The sequence below is a fragment of the Haliotis asinina genome, chromosome 8 (genome assembly GCF_037392515.1).
Source record: "Haliotis asinina isolate JCU_RB_2024 chromosome 8, JCU_Hal_asi_v2, whole genome shotgun sequence".
NCBI classification, from domain to species: domain Eukaryota; kingdom Metazoa; phylum Mollusca; class Gastropoda; order Lepetellida; family Haliotidae; genus Haliotis; species Haliotis asinina.
The window spans coordinates 37,325,655-37,344,925 of record NC_090287.1 but is presented as its reverse complement, the minus strand read 5'-3'; the positions used below and the strand labels follow the sequence as shown (position 1 = coordinate 37,344,925).

Below are 19,271 nucleotides of genomic sequence, written 5' to 3'. Positions count from 1 at the left end.
AAACTGTAACTATTGTCTGATTGGTTAAATTTGTTCGGCCATCTCACGTTTGATTGGATGGTCATAGGTTGCTCAGAGGTAACCTGATGCGACCTAGTATTAGGGTGTGTTAGACACATTAGAGGTGTGCAACGAATAATATTGAGACTAAGTTTACTGAGACTTACTTGCTGTGACAGAGTTGAGAATTATATATATATTAGTCTGTCATTAATATTTCATGCATGCAGTTAGAAAATATAAATATACAGAACAATGTTTGGTATTGTGAATGTTTGGGAGATATTGTGAAGCTAGCTGTGTTTGATGTTCATACATTAAAGGATGGCATCACCTGCGGTTGACCGCTTCTGTTTCAGATAGTCATTTGAATGTGGCCTTTAGTAACACTGTGGATCTGTTCAAGTCTAATCTGCTTTATCACTGATTGTTGAGTGAGTTGAGCTTACACCGTTTTTAGCAATATTCAAGGAATATCACAGAAGGGGACAGCAGAAACAGGCTTTACAAACCCAGGTCTAGATGTGAATTAGACTTTCCAACTGTCTTATGTACACAATAGTCTGAGCATCTTCTATTGGAATTTTTTTGAACTTTTGAGAACTTTAGATCTACAAAGAGTTAGTGACTAAAGGTCAAGGTCATTAAACCTGAGGTGCCTATAACTTTCTCTTCCCCAGAAACTGATACTGCTAGAATATTGATAGACTTGATGTAAGATAGATCATACGCACTCATTTGCTGTCCATGTAGGGCATGATATTGCTGGAATATTGCAGAAAGCAGCATAAAACTAAACTCACTCACTCACTCACCACGTCATCGCCAGTAGGCCACTATGATCTATGACCTTGTGTTCAGTTGAAGGGACTCCCAGCCAATCAGGGTATGCTTTACAAGGACAAACTACAGCGCATCTTCAGCGAGTGCAGTCGGGACCCGCCTCCCATCATCAACTTTGAGGAAACAAAGTGAGCTCAAACATTCACAGTGAAATTAGTGCCTAAATTTGCATGCACATGTCATGGTAAATGTATAAATGACAGATGAATTTTTTTCGTCTGCCTCAGCAGGATTGACTAAAATTATAACAGTGATACTGTCCATGAATTATGAAAAAATATATTGGACAGCCATTGAATAAACTGCATTTCTATCCCTGCAGGTCCAAGTCAGTTATCTTATGTATATTAGTTGTCATCTGTTTATCGCAAATGCATATGAACTTCTTTGGAAAAATTGGATGAATCTGTACAAGATTTCTAGAACCATCATTTATTCATAACTTTAAGTTAAGAAAGTAATTTTTGATAGGATGGATGGTCATGAATACATGCGACGTGTAATGGTTGACAGGCCTTCAGCAACCCATGCTTACCATAAAAGGCGACTATGTCTCCCATGAGGATACAGATTGCTAAGCATAATATTTTTCACAAATAGTAGATTTCGAGGTTCTTCTTCGACCAAAATGACTCAAATCTGATGATGAGACAAGGCATAAACACAACTATGGCTTTGTGAAAATAGAACAGCAAATACAGGTGTTGTAATTTTGTCTACTGTATTTCCAGGGCTTTCATCCAATTCCCATGGAAGGGCAACACGCTGTGTGAGTCTCGTGTCCACAAGGGCATCTACATGGCCATCAAACTCAGGTAATGGGCACTGCTTTGTTATCTCCACAACAACAAAGTTGCAGGGGATGTAGAAACAGTTCAGTCTGTCCGTTCGTGCATCTACTATACTTTGTCTGAAGCTTATTTCCTAAACTATTCGTGATAACTGAACCAAACTAGGCACATAAGTCAAGCCTGATCCCTAGCTGTGCCTTTTGGGGGTTAGACCCAGATATGAATTTTATTTTTATTTTTTTGCTTTTTCTATGGAAACATGACTTAAACTGTGACTATGAGGATATCATCTTGTCCAAGCAGACCTCCTAAACTATACATGCTTGCTTCATCAGACTAGGTGCATATATATGACCCATAGATGTGCCTTTTGGGGATTAGGCCCAGATATGAATTTTATTTTTGTGATTTCCATAAAAACATGACTTAAACTGTGGCTTTGAGGATGTCATCTTGTCTGGAGCAGATCTCCCAAACTTTAGCTTTATCAAACTTAAATCCTGAACTGATCCTTAGATGTGCCTTTTGGGGGTTACACCAGTGTGTGATTTATGTTTTTTTATTGTGGTTTACATGACGACTTGTTTGACTTCGACTGAAATTGGTGGTTGTTCTCTTTTCGGGAGCAGAACTTTTAAACCGTTCACTATTCCTTCACCAAATTTGACACACAGATAGGTTTGGTCGAATGGTGGTACCTTTTGGTAGGTTTGTATTATAAATGAAATATTTGACCTTGACTGAATTTGGTGGTAGTGATTTTTTTCTAGAGCAGTCCTGTTAAACTTTACAATACTCTCCTTCCACTCTGCCATATGCACACCATAACATTGACATACAGTAATAATTAGTATACATACTCATGAAGAGTAGTTTGCTGGTGTGGGGGATATTGATGACTGTCTTCTTGTTAACTTCCCTTCGCTTCCAAGTTGTAGCTGTAGTGGTGCTCAGTATATCAACCTGTAACTAATGGGTGTACATTAATGGTGTATGCTGTGTTCAGGTTGTTGAGGATACCCATCGAGGTAGAGATGTACACGAGGGAAGATGCGAACATCATTGCCAGCAACCTGCACCGAGCTCAGGACATGGTGGCTTCCCAGGGTCAGCTACGGACCAACAGGTGAGTAAATGTTCTCTTGCTACTATTGTACAATTGTCAAAAATATATATGACACTTCAGTCTATTCTGATTTAGGGATTTGACTGCATGATAAAGCCGTTGTCAGAAAATGAAGTGAAAATCAATTTAAATTGTTGCAATAAATGTGAAAGGTCTATCTAGATGAAATGGAAAGAAGCTGTCAGTGTTTAAGACATGTATGGAACAGATTGCTCTGTATAGTATATTGGTAAAACTTCAGGTCGTAATCAATGCCTTGAACTTTTAAAAAATCACAACCTTTGGCTAGAAGTATGGAGAAACCATTAACACTGGGTTAGGGTGAGGTTCCCTGAGCCTGCCAAAATTACTAAAAGCTGGCAACTTGCTCACTATGGTGGGAAATATGTGTAGTTTCTACATGTATTGTGTATAACCTGGCAGTCCTGTTACAGGCTAAAGGGGTCCACTCAGCAAACCATTGGTCAAGTTGTGGAACCTCCCAGTCCCTCAGTGTCAGGTGTTGCTATCATGGTCACTGCGGTAGGTACATATACTGATACTCATAAGTGTCATGGGGTTGGACATGTTCTGCATTATCACTACCTATGAAGATCCTGGTTAGGATTGATCTTCAGTAGCTCATGCTTATTGTAAAAGGCAACTGATGGGATCGAGTGGTCATGCTCGCTGACTTGGTTGACATGTCGTCGTATGCCAATTGTGCAGAACGATGCTCATGATGTTGATCACTGAATTATTTATAAACCACCATCTTATGGCTGGAATATTGCAGTGTGCGGTGTAACACTAAACTCAGACACTCTAGAATATTAAACTTATAAAGTGTTGAACATTTCTGTGTCTTTTAGGATGCTTGTGTGTCTGTGTGTGTGTTCATTTATGCCATTATATGCATGGATAAGTTTGAAGGTCACATGTCCAGGATGTTTGTACTGATCTCGACCAATGCTTGTTATCATCCAAATATTGATAGCTCACCTATGTATGGTTAAACATGCCATCAAAGTATCATCCGCCGTCAGATGAACTGCCAATGGCTGAATCAGATGGTTAAGCATGCCTTCGAAATATCACTGGTGCATCAGACAAACTGATGATGGCTGAATTCATCTCCGAAATGACTTGATGGATATATGAGCAGGTTTTATACATATATGTTGGGATGTTACCAAACTTGGTACTATGTCTGCAATGTTCCAAGCACCCATAGTGGTTGTGAAATTGGGTTGGGTTGACAGACAGACTGAGCTGACGCATGTCATCATATCTTATAGTCTGTTTGCAGTGAAAGCGTACCCCCTTGTAATTCAAAGCAATAATGGCGATTTGAAACTATAATCATTTGTTAAACAACTGTTATCCTAGGGTCTTCTTCTGAGATTTGAATGTTCTGGTACCAAGGTAAAATTATGAGGAGTCACCATCTTAATTTCACTTTATTTGATTTTCCTTTTTGTTTAAAGTTAACTTCATGGGTACATTTTCACAGACTATCATTGGGCAGATAGAAGCTCATGCTAGGTGTTATTGTGTAGGTGGTGGAGTTCGGCCACTTCTGGGCACAGTATTACACGGACATGGCCATGGATCAGCTGAGATATGTGCAGGACCAGCTTAACAGCTCCACCGCCTTGGCTCCGGTACAGTATACCTGACAACTATTCATAGTCAGTGAACAATATGAGCTGTTAAGTTCTGGATGGGAGTTAGTCTTCAGTATTTTCACTAACCCATGCGTGTCATAAAATGCGACTGATGGGGTCGGTGGCTGACTTGGTTGACACACGTCATCGTATCCCAGATGCATTCATCGATGCGCATGTTGCTGATCACTGGATTGGCTGGTTCAGACTTGTAGCTAGAATCTAGCAGAGTGAGGTGTGAAACAACAAACCAACCAACCAGTAAGTTTGCTGTATATTTTGTAGAAATGCAAATAACAAGCAGCTTTTATTATGAACAAAAACTGATGGTCTTTTTGAGATTGTCACTGCTCAGAATTTACTATATAAATAGCAATACAGCTAGTAGGACTGAGACGGGTACCTGGGCTGGTTGGGTAATGACTAGAACACGGGTACCCATCTCAATACCCAGACCTGTCATTTGATTAGTAGATTAAACAATGTAATGCCTTATTCTTTCTTGATTAGAAGCTTGTATAGTCTTTCAAGATCTAGACATTTTTTACAGTGACCTGTTTGAGTATGATATGTAGTTACAATCTTGAAACACTTAAAATTTTATCTTCCCAGTGGACAAATTTATTGCCATAGGTTACAAGTATTATCAGGAATTAATATATTGTGAATTCAGATAGGGTTGGGTAGTAAAAGGTTGAAGTACCTGAGTAGAAATTTTTAACCATCCCAGCCCGAATTGCTGGTAAAATTTTATTGTGTGGTCTTGTGACGTTATGTTCTGTAAGGTGAAATTTCTTTCAATACATAATGAGTTCTTAAACTAGTTTCCTCAGATGCTTGAAGTTCTGCTTTAAGCATCACTTTAGTTATCATTGTTCAATTGTCCTTCATGTGTGTGTGTATTTTGGCAGTTGACAGGGTTTCTGGCGCCGGGGAGCTACTGTGCTGCCATCTATCAGGATGAGTCCGTAGCCTTCTACCGGGGCAAGATTATGGAGGTCCGGGGAAACCTGGTGCAGGTACAGAGCTTCTCCTCAGTATCAGCTGACAAATATCCTATGACTCCAGGACAGTGCAGTAGTTTGAGACTATACTTGAGGCTTTGCTTTCAGTGCTTCATGCAGCTGCTCATGGCCTTGTTGTATCATGGCCTTGTGTTTTTCATGGTAGCCATCTGTCGATGCCAGATCCAAAAGGCCCATTTTCTCAGGGAGATGAGCTTGGGGTGCTGAAGTGGCTACACTGATCCAGAAGGAATGGGTTCGAGGACCCAGGTTAGATTCCCCACATGGGTACTATGCGTGAAGCCCATTTGTGTTGTCCCCCACCATGATATTGCTGGAATATTGATTAAAGCGGTGTAAATCTCACTCCATGATCTTAATCACTTGATTATCTGGTCAAGCTGATTTACAGACAACCATCTATAGCTGGAATATCTCTAAGTGCAGCGTTAGACAACAAACAAATGTCGACAGACACAACTTTGTCGTTGTCATGCGTACAATGAAAGCATGGTAGATATGAATGTTAGCTCATCATTGTTTCCAATGCTTCCTTGATCACGTCTCGGCTGACATACTTGCTGATTGTAGATTGCATGTGTGTGTGGTTTTTACATGAAATCCATGTTGATCATGTTCTCTGTTGACAGGTGTTCTTTGTTGACTATGGGAACACAGAGACGGTGTCTCGAGATCACATACGAGCATTGCCTTCGAGGCTGCTGGAAATCCCATTCCAGGTGAATTCTGAGAAGTGCATATGTTTATCTCTATGTGCAGTTGTTGTTTCACAGATGATGGAAAAATATGGAAATCTATAAATAAAATCACTTTTGGAAATAAAATCATTCGCTCATCTGCTTCTACTTTTGGGTGAAGTGAAAAATAGGAAAAGAAATTTTATCTCTCGTGAAAAATGATTATTAAATGTACAAAAATTATCATGCCAACAAAAAATCTGAGCAGTTTGCATATGCATATGCATATCTGCATATGTTTTCTGATCACACTTGTTTTAATGTTTTAGTATCAGCACAATCCACATTAACACTTGATACACTGGAAGAAGCCCATGGCACACTCTTTTGGGCTGTTAAAAAAATGTTGGTTGTTTTCATCCAAGTGAGCAAATGGCACAGTACGTGTGCCTGTCTGTCTATCATCAAGTAACCTGTCATTTTTAACCCTAACATGCTGAAGGAATGATCTTTTGTTTTGGGAGGGATAGTGGGTTCAAATGAGAATGATGAATGATTAAATGACTTGAAATGGAGACAAGAGCATTAACGAGACTCATGGTACCTAAATCTCTGTACCCAACAGAGAAATAGTTGTTTGAGGAACTATCATGTATCATTGTTCTATTTTCACTGTTGACAACTAGGGGTGACTTAACGGCCCCTGACGAGTAGAGGGATGTGCTAAGTTGCACCTAAAGTTTTCCAGCACAGTCTATCAGCCGTTAGTCACCCCTCGGTGTGAAAAATTAAATAGAATAATGATACATGATCATAAAAAGTCAGGTTACAGATCCTGTTGCTTACAGAGGTTTCAGGACCATGTGTCTTATTTATGTTTTGTTCACTATTTCGAGGTATTTAATCATTCATCACTCTCATTTAAATCCAAATGAACTGAAGCAGTGAGTGAGTTTTCAGTTCGAATTTTCTTCTGACAGCGTTGTGCCTGCATGTATGATTTTGTGTTTGTTGTGTTCAGGCATTTGAATGCTACCTGGCTCACATCCGGCCATCAAGTCTGAGGTGTCCTGATGGAGTGTGGAGCAAGGAGTCGACAGAGTGGTTCACTAGAGAGTATGTCAACAGGATTCTGTATGCCCAGGTAAAACAATTCTTGCAGAAGTGTTAGAAGTCACTAATTAGGTGTGCATCAACAGAGACATGTTCAGAATCGCGAGCTCCCGTGAACGGCTGTGAGCTCTTGATCCTGAACGCCTGTGCCCGGATGAGCGCCTGTGAGCACCCGCGAACTATCCTCACAGCTAACTCGCAATCGCATAGGCGCTCTCGGTTCTGAACATGCCTCAGGCGTCCAGATGAGAACTGCCCTTAAGACCCTGGTTCACAAAATAATGTTAACTCTACCACAGCTTTTGTTAAAGAAGTGCTGTTACAATTACCTACACACCTTGTCAAAATGAACCCAAGCTCATGGAATTGGGTGGTCAGACTTGCTGACTAGGTTGTATTTGATGGAGAAGAGGTAGTGAAGTATTAAGCAGGTGTTAACTGTGATGACCTGTGGATGCCCTGTGGATGCCCTGATGTTGAAGTAAACAAAGGTGCCAACCCTCCAGAATTGATCAAAATCATCCTGCAAAATATCGGTTCCACATTCTGGCAAAGCCAAATTCATTCAGATTTGTTTCAAAATATAACAAGGATATAAATTTGACTATAAATGTTGATTGATAAAACAAATATACCCCTTTATTTACAGAAGTTCTCATACTGTTTACACAAAGTAATCCGGAAGATGAGTAGGTAGCCTGAAAAATTCCATGCATTGTTTACTTCATTCACTTAAGATTCACAAACACTGCTGGAAAGTACTGTGAACTGGTTTCAGTTGCATAAGGATCACTATGAGTGATGGCATTGAAAAGTTTCTAGTGCAGCAATTTGGTGGAAAAATTCCTAAATTTTTCCATCTTAGGAAATCAAATTCCAAATTGCATTAATTTGGGTGTGGCATCTCTGTGCTATTGTTAAGTGCTACTTCTTGCCTACAGGTGTATTCAGTGGAGAGGAATGCCTTGAGGCTACAGGTATATGGGAAGACGGCAAGCAATCAGCAAGTTCTGGTCAATGACGAGGTGGTCAGAAAAGGCTTTGCAGATATTGCTGAGGAGTCATTTCTGTCGAAGGTGAGATCAAGCACTCTTCAGCCCAATCTGTTTAATACTTTGCAAACCCAGCTTTTGAAGTATATATATACGTTTTTGAGGCTCTCTTAGCACAAAGATGGTCATAGATCATTGTTCATGTATGGCACTTCCAACTATCTGAGCGCTAGGCGAGCTTGAAAAATCTAGGACTAGATGAATTGAACAGATGATGTGCCTCAGTTAGTCGTGCTTGTTGTCATGAATGTTTGTATTAATTTTCAAGCAAAACCATGACGAGCGCTGTGCAGAAGCAATGAGTATGACAGTATCTCCAGATAGTGCATTGTCGGGACAGAAGGAGGAATGGATGAATGTAGAAATGCCACGAGAAACAAGAGCTGCTCTCAAGGGTTCCCAGCGTAAAGTAAGCAGCTGTTGAAGAATCATTAACATAATTAACATACAACATTGTTTATGGGGAAAATGACCGGTGAAGGTCCGAAGTCAAATGGGTCTTCAGCAACCCATGTTTTCCATAAAAGGCGACTATGCTTGTCGAAAGAGGCGACTAACGGGATTGGTTGACACATGTTGATTGATTCTCATGCCGTTGATCACTGGATTGTCTGGTCCAGACTTGATTATTTACAGACTGCCGCCATATAACTGGAATATTGCTGTGTGCGGTGTAAAACTAAACTCACTCACTCTCTCACTTAAGGGGAAACTTATGTGCACATTTCAGGTAAGACTGACTGGTCCCCACAGTCCTTTGGAGATGAGTTTTCACAGCATGACGTTTGTGGGCAGACTGAGGTATGTAACTTTGAACTCTCTGATGTGGTTTACATCTAACATCGTCACGAAATGGCTGAAATATTGCCGATGTGACAAATGTTAACTCTCTATATGTAACACCTCTCTTACACAAACATACACATGTATCTGCAAATCCTCTCCTCCCACGGACACAGGTATGTACCTGTAACTCTCCTCTCTCACAGATAGGATGGTGGGGTAGCCTAGTGGCTATAGTCTTCCCTTGTCATGTTGAAGACCCTAGTTCGATTCCCGATATGGATACAGCGTGTGAAATTCATTTCTGGTGTCCCCACCTGTGAATATTGCTAAATGCAGTGTAGAACCATAGTTGCCCCCTCACTCACCCACTCACTCACTCATTCACAGGTATGTACCTGTGACTCTTCTCTCTTACATACACAGGTACAGTCTGTTTGAGACAAAATGATACCTATGAATTGCAGTCTAACACAAAAACAAAGTCAAAAATGAATCAAACCAATGCAGACTGCAATAAAAACAACAGCCAATATCATTGTGTAATTTTTGTCACAAAAATAAAAAAGTTGCTTAAGAAACTGTCATCATTTGTTTGTGTGTTTTGCCTTGTATGTTAGCAGGACGCTGTGGCAACTAAATGATTCTTTTATGTCTATTTGTTTATATGTTAGATTACAATTCATTGGTATCATTTTGTCTCAAACGGACTGTATATATCTGTAACTCCTATCCATCATATACACAATAATATACCTGTAACTATTAATGTCTATGTCAGATACGTAGAGTACCATTTTGCTTGATTATGACACAAAGGTAAAAAAATTTCCACTGCTAAATCTTCAGCTCACTGTTAACATCGAAATACACTGGTTGGAATGTCATATTTTCTGTTTCTCTGCCAGAGGCTCGAGGATAGATCAGGACAGTATCAATTCTGTGGCCATTGATGATGAGCCGCAGAATAGCCACGCCCGTATGATGGTGGCAGCGTTTGTTGGTCTGAATCCCCAGGGGTCCGTGATGATGGCGAGGGACACGACTATCATGCCCCTGATACCTGGCTTACCAGCCCTCATGTGTCTACTGTTTTCTCCAGTGGCAGAACTCAGGTGATGCAACAGCTCCTTGTTCTCTGGTAGTTGAGCCGCTTCATTAGATGGCAATATTTTGAGGGTTTGCCTCTTACGTGCAGGAGTATGGATAAGTCATGTAACCACCAACCGTCTAGCCCCTCACAGGCAGCTTGGGTTAACTGGGGTAATAATAATATTGTTTTGGTGCTTCAAGCATTTGTTGCGCTCAGAGAAATGCACATGATAAATGGATTATTAAGTTATTAATTGGAACGCCATTTCACCACAGTTTGTTTTTGAACCTATTCAGTGTTTGGACATCTTAGAGTTGTCATATCACTTGCAAGACCATTGCCAGTTAAAAGTTTGTTTAATTCCTTGAGATATAAAATAAATATAGGTTATCACAAGAGTGTTTTTTGGGATGGTTAATATCCTGCATTAGGAATAAACATTGTATTTAGGGAGCCTTGGCTTGCTAAATACATGGTGTATCTTCGTAATGTGGATATTAACAATCCCAAAACACACGAGTGTGATCACCTACCTACCATACAGTATCATTCTTACTTAAAGATTTAAAAATGTGCGATTTCATTTGCAACAGAACTAAATTTCGTGGGATGTGCTTGCATATCTATGACATTGCAAATATGTGCATAGTAAAACTTGACGTCACAAGCTCGTTGACACAATTTTCTCCTGATCACTTTACTGAATGCATGAAGTCATCAAGTTCCCAGTAAGTTTTTATGTTAAAGCACTTCCAGTTGTCAGCAAATCTTAGCTTGCATGGAACTTTAGAAATCATCAATTAACCCTTTGAACAACAAATACACTTTAATGTTCGCATGAGGTTGTGCACCAGGATTCCTGTGCTGTTCTCTTGCAAACACTTTGTAAGCCTATGACTTTCAATCTTTGGTTTATAATCTACTCCATCAACCATAACCATCCTTGACTTTTATGAGATCAAAGCCTGTGGAGTACTGTAGTCATGTCCATCAATCTTGACACGACCACTGACCCTTGCATATGACCTCTCTAATTTGCTTCGATATCCGTATGTGACCCCAATGGATACCGAAAACATCCGCTGGCTTTATCCTACTGAGAACACTATCCATTTTATGATGAAACATGGTACATGCCTACATTAGGGTTTGGTCAAGAAGTATAGAGATCATCTAAAGTAAAGGTCAAGGTCACAGTGAAGGTAATTCGTAAAGAGTCATACTCATATTGGATCTTACTGCTGGTATTGTTTGTTCATTGGAGTTGTTACATCATAATTATATAATTTGATTTATGCATGATATGGTAGATGTACTGCTGATGTGACTTGAGAGTTTAAGTCACTCACTGACATGTATGATGAATGATAGGCCACAGTGACCTACACTCAAGGAATGCTGGCATGCAGATGAAATTGAATGTATGACACTTTCCCATGGATAACACCTTAATTCTTTTAAACAACACTTTAGAGGCACTTCTTGTCCATTAGGGGAATGAGGAGGCAAGATGTAGGTGGGAAGTGTCATTGAAAAGAATAGGACCCGTGAAGGTCCTGGGGTAGAATAGGCCTTCAGCAACCCATGCTTGCCTTAAAAGGTGACTATGCTTGTCGTAAGAGGCGACTAACGGGATCGGGTGGTCAGGCTCACTGACTTGGTTGACACATGTCATCGGTTCCCATTCGCACAGATCGATGCTCATGTTGTTGATCGCTGGATTGTCTGGTCCAGACTTGACTATTTACAGACCGCTGCCATATAGCTGGAATATTGCTGAATGTGGCGTAAAACTAAACTCACTCACTCACTTTTTGAAAAGAATAGAAGAGTTATCCTTGTGAAGGTATCATGCGACTTTTGAAATGACACTCTTTATGCATGTACTATAGACAGTACCCTCAGAATTTGTAAAATGTTCCTAATGGACCAACAATTGTAATTCATTTTTGATCATTCGTAAACTTCTCATTGATCTCCATATCCCACTACTTTATGCAGTTTTCCTCTTCTGTCTTGGTTCAGGGCAGAAGGGATGTCTAGTGCTTAAAGCATTCGCTTGTCGCACCAAAGACCTGGGTTCAATTCCACACATGGGCACAATGTATGAAGCCCATTTCTGGTGTCCCCCCATCATGATACTTCTAAAATATTACTAAAAGCGGTGTGATACCAAATACCAAAGTCACTTCATCTTTCATGGTTCAGCTGGCCTTATGAAACTTTGTTGTGTTTTTCAACAGGACAAATCCCAAACGAACCCATTACACTGGTGCCATCTGTGGCCTTGGATATGAAGACCGGTCCAACTATCCCATCCTGCCTGATCATGACATGGAGGTCACCTTTGACACCCACATCAACGATGAGGACATTGACCGGGTCAGTAATCAATATTTTGGGATGAAGATTTTTAGGATTTTTTAAATTTTGTTGCTCAGATACAAAATGCATTTGTTCTGTGACTGTTTGTTGTATAAAGCAGCATTCTTCCGTAATCCATCTGTGTGGAGGTGTGTGAAATTAAACAAGTCTGGACCAGACAATCCGGTCATAAGCTACATGAGCATGGATCTGTGTATTTGGGATATGATGGCATGTGTCATGTAAGTCAGTGAGCCTGACTATCCTATCCTGCTAGTTGCCTCTTACAAGGGACATAATTATGTTGCTGTAGACCAGTTTTGACCCACATGTTCACTGGGTAACTGTCCTTTCAGAAGGGAAAAATTAGATGGATCCAATACCAATTTAGGATTGCTAAATTTGGGGGTTGGTTTGCAGTTTGGTGGAGAGCAAGTTGGAGACTGTGGTATTTTCATGTTGTTTTGGAGGATGAGTTTCTATGATACACTGTGATTTGTCAGATCAACTGTGTGCGTCTTGCAATCAACGTGACTGTGGGAACGCAGGACACTGTCACATGGAGTGGTAGCGCCATAGAGAGTTTACAGAGTAAAGCCAGGATCAAACTTCTCAGGTGGGGCTCCTCTTAGTCTGTCTGTCTGTCTGCCTCCTCTTTGTCTCCTCTGTCTGTCGCCCTCCTCTTTGTCTCGCCGTCTGCTTTCTCTTTGTCTCTGTCTGCCTGCCTCTCCTTGATTTCTCTGCCTCCTCTTTGTCTCTCTGTCTGTCTGTCTGCCTGCCTCTCCTTGATTTCTCTGCCTCCTCTTGTGTCTCTCTCTCTGTCTGTCTGTCTGCCTGCCTCTCCTAGATTTCTCTGCCTCCTCTTTGTCTATCTGTCTGTCCTCGTGTATGTTCATCTGTGTCTGTGCATGCATGGGCTACAAAATGCATAATTCCTGTCTGTTTGATTGAAATATTTAGTGAAATATTCATGAAATATTTGAACACAGGTTATAACTGATGCAGTATTTTTTGTCAAATAAGGGTACCTTAAATCCAAATATCTCTAGTACATGTATTAAACAATGTCAGTATGTTTGATAGAATGTAATAGTTTTATTGACAAGATATCTTCTTGAAATTTTAGAAAATATCTTGCAGTTTCAAAGTGTATGCAGAACCTGTGTGGGGTTATGTAGATGATTCTATGCAAGTGGGGTGAAATGGTTTAGATAGATTACAGAGACAAACTTAAGAATAATGCCGACCTGTCATTAGAACCCTTGAATCTGAATAGCTGTGCAGTCATTTTACCATTAAGGGGCCAAGGGCATGTAATGCAATAAACTGCGATGAGGAGTGTTGGTCTACTCTTGCTCTACTGGAATGGATTCTATGTGCTATTGTGTGCAAAGTACTGACAGATATGCCAGTAGCATCGCTGTCTTTTTTCAGTGTACTGTGTGTGCACTGTAGTGAATGATATTCACAAACCTCACATGTTTGTGAATGAATGACTTGACTTGACTTGTTTACCCAATATAGAGTGCAACACAATAAGTTTCAAATACCTGCAGATTTTGCTACTCTTTTGACAGTCCACTCTACAAGATACTAGTATACAAGTGTTCAAACAGAACCACAACACTTCCGAATCATTGCATAGAAAGCAGTTACTGCAGATATCACAAAATTCACATGCTCGAAGTTTTCAAATCTGTTCCCCCTTCGAGTAGGTATTGGATCAGTACACTGCATGCTCCTCGTTCTTTCACAAACAGGTCTTTAGCACACCTCCTTCTAATGTTGGTTGGACAATAAGTATGCTTGAAGAAATGTTCATTTTGATCATAATCCTTTGGCATCATGATGATGATTTATAAAATTCTGCTATGGAGTTTTCTTTGCCTTTTTTCAGACTGGTGGAGAAAAGGAGGGAGTCTATTGAGCCTTATAATTATGACAGAGCTTATCACTGGAATCAGGTAGGCTTTACTAGGACTAGAACAGGACCAGAATTTGGAACTTGATGGGTCAGACTCAAACTTTGACCCTACTACCTGACAATTTGGATGTTTATCTATAACCAACATTCAAACATACACATGACTGTTCCAGCTTCTATCCAATGAGGACTGTCATTGGAATCTGGTAGACATAACTATCACTGGCATTAGGTTGACATATGCCAAAGTGTATTGTGAATGTATATAGTGTGTCTAAGGTGCCACAATTCCCTATATAGTTGTGCCCATTAGGTGTTCTGATAGTGTGTCTAAGGTGCCACAATTCCCTATATAGTTGTGCCCATTAGGTGTTCTGAAACGTGTAATTTTAGGTTTGAATCCCAAACTTTCCTTGAAGATGTTCCTCTACCCATTACTATCCTTCCAGGTCATTCTGACACATTGTGATATATTAGAAATGGTCATCAAAGTGCAATCAGTCCTCACTAACTCTCGAGCTGTTAATTAGCCTAGTGGTTAAAACTCGTCACTCCGAAGACCGGGGTTTGAGTCCCCACATTGGTACAGTGCATGAAGCCCGATTTCTAGTGTCCCACCACAGTGATATTGTTGAAATATTGCCAAAAGCGCCATACTCACTAACTCTCTTTCTCTACTTTCTCATTCCCTTTTTATCCCCCGCTGGGAGAATCTGATGACTCAGTTAGTAATGTTTAAGTATATATTATAGCCTTATTATTATATGTTAACCTCTGTTACTTTCAGGTTGACCCGAAATACTTGATGGAGCCACCAGACTGTCACAATCCAGGCAGTAATGACCCCCCTCTGCTCAACCCTCATTATGCCATTAGACTGGCAAGACCTGATGAGACAGAGAGGAGCTCCCTACTGGATGAAGTCCGTCACAGTGACTACTTGAAACACCATCTGCAGGAACTGAAGGCACTCTCCATCAGGTAGCCTAATGTTTAAATCATTTGATTGCCATGTCGAAAACTCATTTTCAATGCCCCACATGGATATATTGTGTGAAGCCCATTTATGGTGTCCCATGCCGTGATATTGCTGGAATATTGCTAAAAGTGGTGTAATACTAAAACTCACTCGTTCCATCAAGTAAGCAGGGCAAGCTTTCATGTACCCGTGGCACCAGAGCAAGAGAAGCCTGGTAGGGCTGTGACAAGTGGGAATGGGGTGGAGTACCCTGGTATAGTGAACAGCAAAAGAAATGCAAGTTTAAAAAGAAATTGATCTTATGAAAATAAGCGTTCATGTTTATGTCTTCTTTTTGAAAACTTGACAAAAACCAGGGTTCCATTTATTTCGCTGTTTGATGTAGTGAACGTGGTAGCTTGTCATTGCTGAAGATCTGACTTCTGGGTACACAATGTGTGGTACATTTGATATGTCATTTGCTGGAATAATGCTAAGTGGTGCTCACTCACTCACTCACCCACCCACTCTCACTCACTCTCTCACTCACTCACTCACTCACTCACTCACTCACTTACTCACTCAAACTCACAGACTTTGGAAATATTGTTATCTACATGATTCTTTCATAGTATGACAGTTGATAGTAACAAAATCTTAATAATTGTTAGTACAGTCAAACCCTGCTTACTTGACCCTGCATATATCTGCAACCTCACCTTCGGGATGATTTTTAGGCGAAATGAAACTTGCCATAACTAATGGTATTTGGTTAGCCAGACCCTGCACCTCCAACTCAGATGGATACTTTTCCAACCATTCCCAAAGATTTCCATTGAAAAATGATTCTTTCATCCATATGGACATCAGTGTTGCAAGCGTATGTGTCATGTCAATACAATTTACTGCGCGACAGTGTGCACTCATTGTTAATCTCTCGACAGGTATTTGATGAGAATTGATTACCAGCGCATCAAAACACTAGGGATGCATATCACTTCAGCTATTAGTTAGGATTTGACAGGTGTGTGCACATCTCATCAGTAAGATTTTGCCTCTACATTTTGCTTGTTTGATCCAGTTATTCTTGTTATCCAGACAATTTCGGAGGTTAACCAAAATGTCTGGATAAATGGGGTTCCACTGTACATATATGTATGAGACACCCAGTATTATGTGTTGTGAACCATTAATCTGTGTATTTCTCTTTTCAGGCATCGGAGTGATACAGTGACATGTGAGCTGTGTGACGTGATGTGTCACACTCCCAGAACACTGTCTGCCCACCTGCAGTCAGACAGCCATCTTGCCAAAGAGAGCAAATTGTATGGCTTGTATTATTGATGGGTCATCATAGGTGTATACCTTGCAGACAGCGTGCCACTGTATGACATGTCATTGATGGGTCATCGTATCTGTATACCTTGCAGACAGCGTGCCAGTGTATGACTTATGTCATTGATGGGTCATCGTATCTGTATACCTTGCAGACAGCATGCCACTGTATGACATGTCATTGATGGGTCATCGTATCTGTATACCTTGCAGACAGCGTGCCACTGTATGACATGTCATTGATGGGTCATCGTATCTGTATACCTTGCAGACGGCGTGCCAGTGAACTGCTTAAATAATTGACCAGCCACTCATGTGGCCGAGTGAATGCTAGGCAATAAAGAGTGCCATGGTATGGCGTCATTGATGGGTCATCGTATCTGTATACCTTGCAGACGGCGTGCCAGTGAACTGCTTAAATAATTGACCAGCCACTCATGTGGCCGAGTGAATGCTAGGCAATAAAGAGTGCCATGGTATGGCGTATATCATTGACTGGTCATCACATGAGTATAGTGTATGGACAGAGGGTGGCCAGTGTATAGCATCTGGACAAGGCACCACTCTGTGGCTGCTATCATCGAATGGCCATTGCACCACCAAGACTTAATCCCAATAGTATGCCACAGGCTGAGTGCAACTTTATGGCTTGTGGCACTCTCATATCAAACAGGACATCATCTGTGATAGCAGTACCAAATATTCCATTCTTAAGGTGATTCTGATGTCAGATCTGACAGTGAACTACTTCAACTATTCCAAGTGCAAGACCACTTTGGGTTCAACAGAATGTTTGGAGGTGCTTTTTGTTTTACCAGAGTTCACAAGAAGTGGAAGTGACGGTGTGTCCTCATTTGTTCATCTGAAGTGCAATTTGTTTTGTATTTTCTTCAGGTTCATTATTTCACAGAATTGTGTTATGAGAGACCATAGACTGAGTGAACTAAGATAATTTTTCCCACTTGTACAAAGCAGTCTTATGGCTACAACCATCTTAAGCCAATGTTGAAGAATGGGAGTTAAATTATTGTGGTGTTAAGATCACTACGTGCAAGTCAGCCCTAGAGCTTATACACCAACATTCCGTTTTGTTAAGCATGCTATGGTCATGTGCTATTTGTGTATTTTTACCAAAGATTATGGTAAAAGTGAAAAAAAAAAATTGGACTGGATTGTTTTAATTCATAGTGTTTTTCCCGGAAACAAGTCTGTGTGAAAAAAATAGTTGACAGAATTATCTCATTTATTATTTTACCAATGAAAGAGTACTCCCTGGGCAGCTGGAGCGAGTAAGCTTCCTGGTATTGGGGGCTTATCTTGGCTTAGCTTGATGTGGTTTGCCGATGTGAACTTTGAGCAGAAACACTCAGTGTAATCTCTTCCTCTTCTACCATGTGTTCAGGGTCAGCCTCTTGATCCAGTGTTTCAGGCAGACAGGTCGTGACCTGACTTACACACAGGATGTATGCACTATGTGCCCCCTAGCACCTACATCTACTTCTGTCCCTGAGGGGCAACTTTATACACACCAATTATGAGTCCACCTTACTTAATGACCCCAGGTGTATCCCCTTCGCCACTTATTTCCAAGCTCACACTTTGTGGATGCATCATCCACACACCATTTCTTCATGCCACACATCCCAACTGCAACCACATGCCATCTGACCCACTCCTGTTGCCAACAGTGGCGTTAAATTCACTCACTCTACATGACTTATCTGCAATCTCAGAGGTCATTAATGCAGGCTTTATTCACCATTTCTTCATTCCACAACCTCATGCATCTGTTCAGGGCAGTGTTGAGCCAAATTCACTCTCTACAAGCCTCCACTTCATTATGCAGCCCATATACACCATTTCTACATGCCACACACCCGAATCCAACCCATCTGTTTTCAGCAGTGTTAAAAAATTAACCCACCCACCCCCATGTGCTCTGAAATCTCCTCTTCACTGATGCAGCCACTGTTGTACACCTAAATGTCCTTCTTACCCCCATCAACAAGTCCATCTTAGTACCCTCTCCATGCCCACATTTTCCTCTTTCATCTGTAAAAGTTGTTCCCATGTTGCAAGTTTGGTTTAGGCAAAGCCGTTACTTTTCTTTAGTGCTCTGTTATTTTTATTTATTTTTTTACTACGTAAGGTTTATGGTCAGACTAAATATGTGTCCGTGCCTCACAGTATTTTGAATCTTCTTTGGTCCTCTGTTGAAGTGCATTTTGTTTAAGGTACAATCAGATTGCTTACTTCAGTGAAATAAATAATTGTTTTGTGGATTTGTTGAACTATTTTGTTGAAGGAGGTCAACCAGCACGAAAGAAGTTAGACCAGAAGTTGGTATCCTGCTACTCAGTGTCCAACTGCTTGATATATTATAGCTTTCGATTTCTTAGATATTGTCAAGAGCTCCTAAATATATACATGTTGACAACTGCCTTTCTACAACCTTGTGTGTCTGAGATCCAGGGAATGTAGGGTTTGTTCACAATGGATCGTTTACACCCTCAAGGGATGGTGCGTATGGATATGAGTCTC

General features: G+C 40.6%; 1 protein-coding gene across 1 annotated transcript in view; it reads left to right on the top strand.

The window, feature by feature from the left end:
• LOC137294435 (ATP-dependent RNA helicase TDRD9-like) overlaps positions 1-19,012 on the top strand; it is a 48,311-nt gene extending 29,299 nt beyond the window's left edge. Inside the window, exons 21-37 of the mRNA XM_067825444.1 lie at positions 862-971; positions 1,575-1,658; positions 2,641-2,760; positions 3,195-3,282; positions 4,299-4,403; positions 5,318-5,425; positions 6,061-6,150; positions 7,130-7,252; positions 8,163-8,297; positions 8,542-8,682; positions 9,004-9,074; positions 9,965-10,171; positions 12,393-12,531; positions 13,017-13,129; positions 14,411-14,477; positions 15,225-15,418; positions 16,610-19,012. Of these exons, the coding sequence (XP_067681545.1) occupies positions 862-971; positions 1,575-1,658; positions 2,641-2,760; positions 3,195-3,282; positions 4,299-4,403; positions 5,318-5,425; positions 6,061-6,150; positions 7,130-7,252; positions 8,163-8,297; positions 8,542-8,682; positions 9,004-9,074; positions 9,965-10,171; positions 12,393-12,531; positions 13,017-13,129; positions 14,411-14,477; positions 15,225-15,418; positions 16,610-16,739 (2,025 nt within the window). The 3' untranslated portion in view covers positions 16,740-19,012. The remainder of the gene's footprint in view (positions 1-861; positions 972-1,574; positions 1,659-2,640; positions 2,761-3,194; positions 3,283-4,298; positions 4,404-5,317; positions 5,426-6,060; positions 6,151-7,129; positions 7,253-8,162; positions 8,298-8,541; positions 8,683-9,003; positions 9,075-9,964; positions 10,172-12,392; positions 12,532-13,016; positions 13,130-14,410; positions 14,478-15,224; positions 15,419-16,609) is intronic.
• The last annotated feature ends 259 nt before the right edge of the window (positions 19,013-19,271 follow it).